Raw genomic sequence first — 11,813 nt, forward strand, 5'->3', positions numbered from 1 at the left:
TTTCCTATTCCAGAGCCATCAAAATCGCAGGTAAGGGTTTTGAACACATAGTTACGTTAACTATGACGTCATGAGGCTCCACCCACAGTGAAGAGAGTTTACATATGGGGAAAACATCTCCTCACTGTGACTCTGCCCACTTTCCGTTGACACATTCACTAATTGATATTAGTACCTATCCTAGGCTTCAGCAATATCAGTGATGGCGAGCAGGATTTGTCATCGTTCCCTTGATTGCATTATCATTCTCAATAATTTTATTATTGTTATTATTATTATTATTATTATTATTATTATTATTATTATTATTATGTGGAGGTTTCATCATAACTTCCACAACAGTTGTTGGGACTAAGTTGTTAGGCTTGGAATTCTTCCATTTTCTTGATATTCGTATTGTTTCTACTTTACAAATAATTCAATGTATGTTATTCATCCACATAATGAACAAGCCTATAGCTCATTTGTTAGAACTACATCTATTCAGGGCGAGAATACAAAAAGACAGTCCGTTTTGTTTTACCTCAGGTTTCGACACACTATAGTCTTCTATTTGCTGCGGCAAGAGATGAGTGTTGCCAAGTAACTGTTAATCACTATAGAAATAATTACCTATTTACGCTATAGTATCTCTTGCCACTGGTCTTCTTGCTTGTATACAAAGTGGTAAGCTGTAGCACAAATGCGGTCTTGCAGCCATGAGAACAATTCCATATCCTGCTGGCCATTATCGAATTTGTTGAAGCATTAATGATTAAGATGAGAGATCTTAGAGTGATGCTTTATTAACAAACGACAGTGGTATTTTTATGAATTGCTGACCAGTCAGCGGCCAGAAAATTTTAATACTAACTAACAGACCCATAGTGCACATGCATTTGATTTTAGACTTTATGTCTTTTGACTATATGAAAACCAGATGTTTCTCAGTGTTGCTATCCTGCTGGCTCAATTTGTTGCTAAGGAGCGAGGTGTGGGAAGTCGCAGTCCACAAGCCAGGTGCAATGCAGGGGTCATGCAGGTGGCAACAGACTGTTGGCAAAGCGTGGGAAACTTCCATGGCACAAGAACCCCCTTAAAGTTGACCAGGGCATTGCAGAGGGCGTCCCGCCCTTGAAAACTGGATTGGAGGAGTATTGTCATCTGGCAAATATGCTCGTTTCGGGCAGTCGACAGCCACCCAGTCTGTTGGGCCATGAATGTCGATAAAGAAAGCTTTCTGCTTGTGGTTGATGACCTGGTAGGGGCCAGTGTATGGCTGGGTTGAAGGCGGTCGAACAGCATCGCTCTGATGAACATGTGTTGCAGTATGCAGATCCTTGGGGATAAAGGTCTTGTTGGTTGGCTTATAGGATGAGCAGTCAGGGGCGAATTCTCTGACGATGGTCTGGAGTCTGATGATGTTGGGTGAGGGGTTATTGTTGGGGAAGAATTCACCAGTTATCACAAGCGGATTGCCATACACCATCTCGGCTGCTGACAGGTCAAGTCCCTCTTTGGGTGCAGTCCAAAGTCTGAGGAGGACCCATGGAAGCTGCGAGTACCAGGTTGAGGAGTTGCAGCGAAACATCAGGGCTGTTTTCAAGGTGCTGTGGAACCTCTCAACCATGCCATTGGATTCAGGATGGTAGGCAGTTGTGTGATGTAACTGGGTGCTGAGGAGGCGGTTTAGGGACACCAGAGCTGCGATGTGAAGGTAGTGCCTCTGTCGGAGGTGATGTGATCAGATACGCCAAATCTGGACACACATGATGAGAGGAGAGCACTGGCACATGCTGCTGCTGAGGTCTCTTGTCATAGGGGCAGCTTTGGGCCATCTTGTTGAGCGGTTGACCATTGTGAGTAGGTACCGATGTCCTTAGAAGTGTGGGAGGGGTCCTACAAAGTCAATGTGGACATGGGCAAAACTGCGTTGCAGTTGATGTAAGAGCCTACACCTGAATTTGTGTGATGCTGGATTTTGGAGAACTGGCAGGAGGAACATTCATGTGCCCAAGACTTTGCATCTTTTGATATGCTGTGCCAGATGAAGCTCTTCTTCAGGAGGGTGGCTGTGGATTGTCCTGCAGGGTGTGTCAGACCATGGATGATGTCCAAGACGTGACGTCTGAGTGCCTGTGGGATCCATGGGCATGGGCGGCTGGTGCTGATATCACAGGGGATGGAGGTAGGGCTGTTGTCATTAAGGGGGACATTGTGCTATATCAGAGATGTTAAGGTGGTCTTGCAGGCATTGAGCTCTGGGTCCTGCTGTTGCTTAGCTGCCAGCTGCTTGTAATCGAGGCCGAGGTACACTGCATCGATGGAGATTCTGGAGAGGACGTCAGCAATGGGGTTGTGTTTCCCAGGAACGTGGCAAAGGGTGTAGTTGAATTTGGCGATGGCTAACAAGTGGCGGCGTTGATGGGGTGACCAGGCAGACTGTCAGTTCATAGAATGCACTAGCGGTGGATGGTCAGTTTGAAGGGTGAAAGATGTTGCCTCCAAAAAATGTCAGAAGTGTTTGACGGTGAGGTATGCTGCCAGGAGTTGTTCTTCTCTGTCTTGCTGAGTTTCATGCTGAAAAAGGCGAGGGGTTGAGGACAACCTGGTTGATCTGCTCCAACACAGCTCCTTTGGATATGTCACTGGCGTCCGTGGACAGCAGTAGAGGATGACCAGATACAGGGAAAGAGAGGGCAGTGGCCTTGGCGAGGGCGTTTTTGGCAAAGGTGAAGGCAGCCTCCTGTGGGGATCCCCAGGCGAGGGCCTTGGGCTTGCCCTTGAGGACTTCGTAGAGTGGGGCCAAGGTCGAGGCGATGTTGGGCAAAAAGCGATGATAATAGTTCACCATTCCGAGGAATTCTTGTAGACTCTTGACGGTGGTAGGGGTGGGGTACTTCCTGACAGCAGCAACCTTCTCTGGCAAGGACTGGACCCCCTCAGGTGTTATGAGGTGCCCCAAGAATTCTACCCTCTTGGTGGTGAAGGAGCATTTGTCATATAAGATGAGGCCATTTTCTTGCAGGCGTTGGAGGACGATGTGCGGGTGTTGGAGGTGCTCTTCCTTTGATGCAGAGAAAATTAAAATATTGTTGACAAAACAGATACACAAGGGAAGGTCTCCCAGGATGCTCTTCATTGGTTACTGAAAAGTAGCTCCTGCATTGTGGAGGCCAAAGCAGGAGTAATTGAAGGTGAAGGTGCCGAAGGATGTTGTGATGGTGGTCTTCAGGATGTCTTCGGGATTCATGGGGACCTGGAAGTAACCTTTGAGAAGGTCAGCTTTGAGAAGATTTTTGCTCCATGTAGGAAAGTGGTCATGTCTGTGATGTTGGAGAGGGGGTAGCCAGAGTGCCTTGAGGATGCCAATGGATGTGGGAGAACCATCTGCTGCAGGAGGAAGACGGGCGAGGGCTCTCATCTTGAGAAGGGCAGTGGATGGGTGTTGATCACCCAAGGGTTGCAGTGCCACGTCGAAGACCTGTTGTACACAAACAGCTGGGGATGGCGTGAATCTGTACAGTAGGACCTTCTTCAGGTCTTCGTACTGCACGATGTCGTGCCCTTAGTGTCCAGCCACTCTGTCAGTTGGGGAAAGAGGTGGTCCGGCAGGGTGGCAAGGACATAATCTGCCTTGGACAACAATGACTTTACGCCCTTGATTTGGAGTGTGACTTCAGCCCGACGGAACCAAGTGTAGGCGCTAGTCGGTGTGAAAGTTGGAAGCTTGACTTGGATGATAGTGTTGGAAGTAGTGGTGGAAGGGGACGGTGATGTGTCCTCGTTGGAAATCTTTACTGGGTGTTGGTGCAGAAGGGTCACCACTTTAGCAAATGACAGTGGTATCTATATGAATTGCTGACCAATCCGTGGCCAGGAAATTTATGTAGTAACTAACAGACCAATAGTTCATATGCATTTGATTTTAGACTTTATGTCTTTTGAATATATGACAACCAAGTGTGTTGTGGAAGTGTTGCTATCCTGCTGGCTCGATTTGTTGTTAAGGAGTGAGGCGTGGGGAGTTGCGGTCTGTGAGCCAGGTGCGGTACAGGTGTTATGCAGGTGGCAACAGACCGTCGGGGAAGTGTGGGAAACTTTCGTGGCACAAAGCCATTCTTACTGCCTGCCTACCTGGTGGATGGGCGGAGGCTCATGACGTCATATTATGTTTGTGTCACGAATGCTTTTAGGATCCTTGTCTGTGATTTTCTTGGTTCCAGCATTGGCGACTTCAATTTACTGTATACGTATCAAAACTATTGAACTTATGTACTAAATAATATTTGCAAAAATTAGGTAGGTTTATGAAATATACACTTGCCAACTTTCACCTTTATATGATGCTCTGATAAAAAGGTGTTGCCGAAAAACCACATTTCATCGGCTTTGAATCCCTTGGGAGGCAGTGACAAAGACAAGTACTTGCAATATTTCATGCCGCAGGAAACATTGTTTCAAATCTGTTTCTTGTGGTGCCTAGTAACTATCTGTCAAGCAACCAGCCACATGATTAAGGACAAGGAAGACTTTTTTTTTATGTGGAGCACAACTAACTTTACAGTTGGAATAAAGTTACCTCGTGTTGGAGACAGATATATCATTGTAAATGATCCTGAAGAAAAGTTATATTTTCTAACATCCATAATTTAAAATGGTGGCCAACTTTTATAACTACAAAGCACAAATATCTCCTCTGTCTGATAAAGGTGATTAGTACACAAGGCTCCAGGACCAGATGAAAGCTAAAAAAAAAAACATAAGAAAACTCTGGTCTCCCATGCAATTTTTTCCCACAGCCTAAAAAGGACACTTCACTTTATCTGGCTTGTTGGAGAAAGAAACATAAGCAGGAATTGCAGGTTGCTCTCCAAGTAAAGACACTCATAGGTGTAAGGCTAGTTTGATCGTAAACAACAGTCTTGATACTAGGTGGAACAACTTTATCCCAGAATTTTCTGTCGGAGAAACGTGTATGTTTCCTTTTATCCCTAACTAAATTTAACGTTTTATTTCTGAGAAATATGGTTCACTGAAACACACACACACACACACACACACACACGTACACACACACACACACACACACACACACACACACACACACACATATATATATATATATATATATATATATATATATATATATATATATATATATATATATATATATATATATATATATATATATATATGTGTGTGTGTGTGTGTGTGTGTGTGTGTGTATGTGTGTGTCAGTGTGTGTGTGTGTTTCAGTGAACTGTATTTCTCAGAAATTTCATGAATAACAATATTATTAAAGTACCGTCCTGAGCCATACTCATTTAATAATTATTCAGGGTTGAATTTGTAAAGAAAACCAGTGGCTAGCATCAGTACACGCGGAGAACAGTACTGTACTTATAGCATGGTTTTGGGGTCTGCCACTTAAAGATTTGAGGGCTGTAGTTTCAATTTTTGAGTATAATAGAATTTTTAAAAATCACGCCATTTGAATTTTTCGGTATATTTTCTACAAATTTCTTTTCATAATTATGTCGCTGGATGGCTTTCCGACCCATTTGATCAAATGAATGACGTGACATTTTTATCCAAATCCTTTCTTAGGGTATTTTCAGTATATTAAATAGAGGAATTTCTTTAAACTGTTGCCAAGTTCTTAAATCTGTGATGAATTTAATTATTCTTGCTTTCAATCTAATTGAATTAACAGATCCTAAAGTTTTAATGAATGCAGCTGTACTAAATCCAATACATTATAATTAGGAACAATAGCTTTTGAATTTTAGAAATCTACAATGTAAGCGGCCAACGCATCAGATACGTGATCAACAAACCTCAGTAGGTCATATCTGATGACCTCAGATTTAGCGTTCTTAACCTGTTGTACAGTTCTGTCTGACAGGATATATGATATTCATCACAGATAGCGACTTGTTGCTGTTTTTGATGCAAATTTTTGCAGTAGTCAGCTGTCATAAATTTTTTAGCACATTATCCAACTGTTACAATTATTATTCCGTTTTGGTGTAATTTATTCCCATGGTATTGTAAATTCACTCTTAAATGATATATGTGGGTTACTATTTGTTAATGTAAACAAGTAAAAAATGCGCTGAAGTTTCTTCGTCGCAATCGAGTTTTCTGAACAGTGTATAATGCTGTATGAAACTCTCAGCCATGTTCCATGAAACTCTCAGCCAGGGCCCATGAAACTATCAGCCACAGCCCGGTGGTTGCCTGTGTTGTTGGCACCACACGATCATGGCTAACTTTAATCTTATATAAAATAAAAAACACTGAGGCTAGAGGGGTGCAATTTGATATGTTTGATGATTGGAGGATAGATGATAGATATACCAATTTGCAGCCCTCTAGCCTCAGTAGGTTTTAAGATCAGAGGGTGGACGGACAGTTTTAAGATCTGAGGGCGGACAGACAAACAAAAAGCCATCTCAATAGTTTTTTCTACAGAAAACTAAAAACTAAAAAGTGTGTACAAGTGGTAAGAATTCGTAATTAGCCAAGTGTACAAACTCACCAATCAGTTATCATGGTGGAGATGAGTTGAATTCGAAAGTGGTATGTAACTGCAGAGCCAGTGTCAACATGCATCTCTCAAAATAACTGGGTGGTCTGAGTCACTGTCTATCATTGTTTCTAAAACCACCATGGTTCGAATCCTGGTCGGCACTAGGAACTAAACAGTTAATGCCTTGTGTAAGTTATTCGCAAGGTATGGTGAATTGCTAATATTGTTAATATACATAGTCATGTGTGTATAAAACTTTATTATATATATATATATATATACATAGTCATGTGTGTATAAAACTATATATATATATATATATATATATATATATATATATATATATATATATATATATATATATATATATATATATATTATATATATATATATATATATATATATATATATATATATATATATATATATATATATATATATATATATATATATATATATATATATATATATATATATATATATATATATATATATATATATATATATGTGTGTGTGTGTGTGTGTGTGTGTGTGTGTGTGTGTGTGTTTGATGTTTTAGTTAAATAATATTCATTTATATAATTAGGTAATTGAAAATTCTGTAAAGCATTGAGGGTTGTTTCAAATTCATAAAACCCTTCTAGTTTGGACGGAGCCTTAGCTTCAGCATTGCTTAAGTTTCCTAAGAAAAAGTAAGCAAAGCACCTGGAGAGTCATTTCACCGGTTGGACAGGTTAGAATAAGTGAACAAAGAAAAGTTCTAGAGATCTTTTTGATTACCAATAGCTACATCAATTCCGTATTCGGGTAGTGCTGTTAGTGCACCTTACGCAGTGCTATGTAGGCATTACTTAAGGTTCTTTGCAACGTCCCATTGGGCGGTAGTAGTAACCCCTTTCATTTCTTTTACAGTACTTCCGTTCATGTTCTCTTTCTTCCATCTTACTTTCCACCCTCTCCTAACAATTGTTTCATAGTGTAACTGCGATGTTTTCTTCGTTTTACACCCCCTCGATTTGGGACCACCTTGATGCGGTGAGGGGCTCTTGAACCCCAGGAATCTGTTCCCGGGTTTGAGCCCAAGGGTTCCATATACCATTATATATTTCTTTGAATTAATTTTTGTGAAATTTTCCACTTTTGCAAAAATTGATTGGACCTGATGAATAGGAAAAGATATCATAACTGGGATTGGGTTTATATCCGAAGCTAAATTGTTGGAAATGTGGATAGGACCATCAACTGCCTGATAATGTTCGGACCTGAGAGATATCAGGCGGAACTATTCTTCAGGGCTGGACCATGGATTCCAGGGGGCTCTTGTTCTGGGGATAGGACTCTCGGCATTCTATCCGGTTTGCCCATAACATGATTAAAGTGGGGATGATAGTATTTTCGTAATACCTTCAGTCCTAGCAATCAGGTTTGGCTTATACTAGGGCCACTTTAATCATGTTGTGACATCCCCTGTGGGGTAGGGTAGGGACGCGGATATTTGGGAGTCGGTTCTCACTTGTGCCATTGGTGGAAGAATAAAACTCCATGAAAAGCTGATGATATCATTTTAAGGTTTTCAGGTTAATTTTTTTTTCTCCCTCAAATCTTTATGATAAGTGAAAATCAAGATTCGAGTACCCCTGGGCCTTTTGATGGTAGTGACTCAGCACTGTTGACAACCGCTGGAACCTCCTCACACAACCTTTCTTTAGAAAAATAAAAAAAGAATGAAAATGGAACCACACTGGAATCTTATGCTCCAGTACAAAGCAAATCCAAAAGAAGTAAATATCGTCTTGACCCAACCTTAACTCACTTCGACTTTCTCTTTGGGAGTGGAAGTTGGTCAAGGTTTCTAACCATAGAAACAGAACAACAAATTTCAGCCCGAAAGTTGGAAAACTTCTTATTAAAAAGACACTCAACGACAGAATGTCTGAACTTAAAAAGACACTCAACGACAGAAATGTCGTTCAGACAAATAAAAATAAAGACGTGACTTATAGAAGCCACAACAAAAAACCAGTGTGAAGATTATTCATCCATAAAAAGTATCGACAATGTGAATGTAAAAGTAAAGAAGCATGACACTATGAACAGCATTCAGGGTACTGTTGTACTTCCTGAAAATAATGACGAACTGATTGATAGGAATATGCTGTTGGACTTTCTTAAAATGAGATATACCAAAGTCCAGGATTGTGAGGCATACCAAGTAAACAGAATAATAAAGTGTTAAGAATTGCAAAAATTAAATTTGAGGGTCAAGGGTCTACCTCAAAAAATGACAAATGTAGTGAGCCAAAATGTGTAAACTGTGGACAAGATCATCATTCAAGGTCCAAAGAACGTATGTACTATATGTACAATACTGAATTGAAAATGTTATAAGAAAGAACAGGGATGTCTATAAAAGAGGCTAAGTTGGAATTGAAAGTGAGAGGAATTCAAGATCCGTCTAAGAAACGTATATATTCTTCAATAACAAGAACAAGTAATGAGACAAAAATGCATACAAATAGAAATGATGTAGCACAGAATAGTAAATCTCAAGAAGAAATTAATGCTTTATAAATAAAAACAAAAATGGTAAAGAATAAAGAAACTGATACAGATGGGATGGTTAATATTTTATCCAATTCATTTGAAATATTAATGCAAATAGGAACACAGGAGGATGCTACTAGAGAAGCAACAGAGGAGGGTCGTGATGGACTGGAAATTAAAGATAAAAAAAGGCCTTTGGAGAGAACACCACCCAAAACAAACAAAAAAACTAACTATTATTAGAGAAACATCGTTCAAACCAAAGATAATGGATATCGAGAAAGAGTAAAAACAAAAGCAAGCTAAGAATATACCTTTATCTCCTAAAATGATAGTAAAACCTTTGAAGATAGATATCCAAAACACTGAAGAAGTGAAAGAGAACCACACCATAGATGATAACGATTATGTCAAGGGAGAAGAGATTACTCCATCTCCAGTAATTGGTACAAGAACAAATGAAAAAGAAATGTACATGATAATACATGTGGATGTAATGATTGTTTCATTGAATTATGCAGTAATAACAAAAGCATAACAAAAGATGGTCTAACAAACATTATAAGAAATTTTATGAAATACAGAAAAAAAGAAAACACAGATTTGCGTACTCATGAAAAAGGTTGCATGTGCATTGAGCACTTAGTATATTATAAAGAAAAACAAATGAATGATGCGAGTAAATTATTAGAAAAAATCCAAGTTGATACAAAAAAAGAAAGTAAAACTCGAGCACTATAACATAAATATTTTGAATAGCTATATTATACAATGGAACGTAAATGGTCTGCAGACCAGATTACACCTAGGAGTTAACACAAAGATTACTAAATGAATGTGAACCAATGATATTATGTTTACAACATGTCAAGAAAACAATATCAACAATAGGTAAATATACCTTAGCATCTACATCTAGAGCGGAAGAAGGAAATATAGGCACTGCTATATATGTACATAACAAAGTATGTTATGACTAGGTACTTGTAAACTTTACTGATCTGCAAATATCAAGTATCAGAGTACGAATAAAAACGATAATTACATAATTTATAATTTATGCAACAAACCTAATAAAAACTGTGACTTTGACAAACTTAAAGAATTACTTAATAATGCCAAGGAACCTACATTAATAGTAATTGATTTTAATGCTCACAACCCGATGTGGGACTGTAATTGTACAGACTCAAATAGAGCAGGAAGTAAAATAGAAGAATTCATAGATTCATATGACATTTGCCGTATAAATGGTAACAAAATCAGCACATATTTTTCTAAAATACATGGAACATTTTCCTCAATCATCTTAACTCTATGTACAACAAACATAGTTGACAGATTAGATTGGAATACAGTTGATGACCTGCATACAAGTGATCATTTCCCAATATTAATTTCACATTATTACAAAATAATCCCACCAAGCATGTCCCTCAATATAACATTTATAAAGCAGATTGGGAGCAGTATGAATTCCACACTAGGAATATCCCACCATTTGAATATTTAAAAGACCATAATGAAACTAATAAATTTCTTGTTGATTTCATTAAAAATGCTGCTGATAAAGCAATACCCAACTCAAAACCCCATCCAACAAAACAGAATGTTCTCCATGGTGATCCGATAAGTTAACAGAAATAATAAATATAAAACACTCAATAAGGCGATGATTAGATAATTTGAATAGAAAGTTCAGTAAAATGAATAAAGTATTACCAATATTAGAAGGAACTTTACAAAAACTGACTATATTATTACTAGAAATTGAGACGGTAAAACCTCTATACAACAAAATATCTGCAAAATTTAAAAAAGAAGTAACTCAGCCAAGAATCATTTCATGGAGGAAATATGTAGCAGATCTCTGTAATAATACTCCCATACAAAAAATATGGGAAAAATTCAGGAAAATAAATGGTACCCATGTTAAACCACCTAGACATGCCATATTAAAAGATGGGAAAAGAACACTAGATCCAAAAGAAATAAGTAATATAATAGGAGAAAGCTGAGCAAATGTAAGTAGTGATAAAAATTTAGATGAATACTTCCTCACAAAGAAAAATAAAATAGAATTAATAACAATAAATTTTGAAACAATAGAAGATATATATTATAATAGAAAATTTAGTATGTCAGAGTTGGGATATGCTGTCACGAACAGCAATAAATCTGTTTCTGGAGGTGACAGTATTTGTTTTGAGATGATCTGCCACTTAACACCTTTGGCAAAGTCATACTTATTAGAGCTTAATAATCATTTATGGCTTCGAAATTTATTTTCAGATGAATGGCATAAAGCTATAATAATTCTTATCCCCAAACCCAGAAAGGATCCCAGTAATGTAAATAATTACAGACCAATTTCTTTAACAAGCTGCATATGCAAATTGTTAGAGAAAATGGGAAATGCTTGACTAACATGGCACATTCGAGAAAATAAAATTTTGACTCCCACTCAGTTCGGGTCACAGTGTAACAGATCTACATTAGATTCTCTCTCTAACTTAGAAGGCCATATACATAGAGGTTTTGAACGAAAACAAATTACTGTAGCTGTCTTTTTTGACACTGAAAAAGCATACGATACTGCATGGAGGTATGCTATATTAAAAACTTTACAAAACAACAACATCCGTGGACATTTAACTAGGTTTATACAGAACTTTTTGACAAACTGCAGTTTTCAGGTGAGAATTGATGATGTTCTGTTTAGAACATTTCCACTTGAAAATGGTGCTCCACAGGG

General features: G+C 38.4%; 1 protein-coding gene across 1 annotated transcript; it reads right to left on the minus strand.

Moving 5' to 3' along the window:
- Nucleotides 1–1,075: 1,075 nt before the first annotated feature.
- Nucleotides 1,076–1,609, minus strand: LOC136837237 (uncharacterized). Its single transcript, XM_067101975.1, has one exon. The coding sequence runs from the start codon at nt 1,607–1,609 to the stop codon at nt 1,076–1,078; it is 534 nt and encodes a 177-aa protein (XP_066958076.1).
- Between the last annotated feature and the right edge of the window lie 10,204 nt (nt 1,610–11,813).

The sequence above is a fragment of the Macrobrachium rosenbergii genome, chromosome 58 (genome assembly GCF_040412425.1).
Source record: "Macrobrachium rosenbergii isolate ZJJX-2024 chromosome 58, ASM4041242v1, whole genome shotgun sequence".
Taxonomy (NCBI): Eukaryota; Metazoa; Arthropoda; class Malacostraca; order Decapoda; family Palaemonidae; genus Macrobrachium; species Macrobrachium rosenbergii.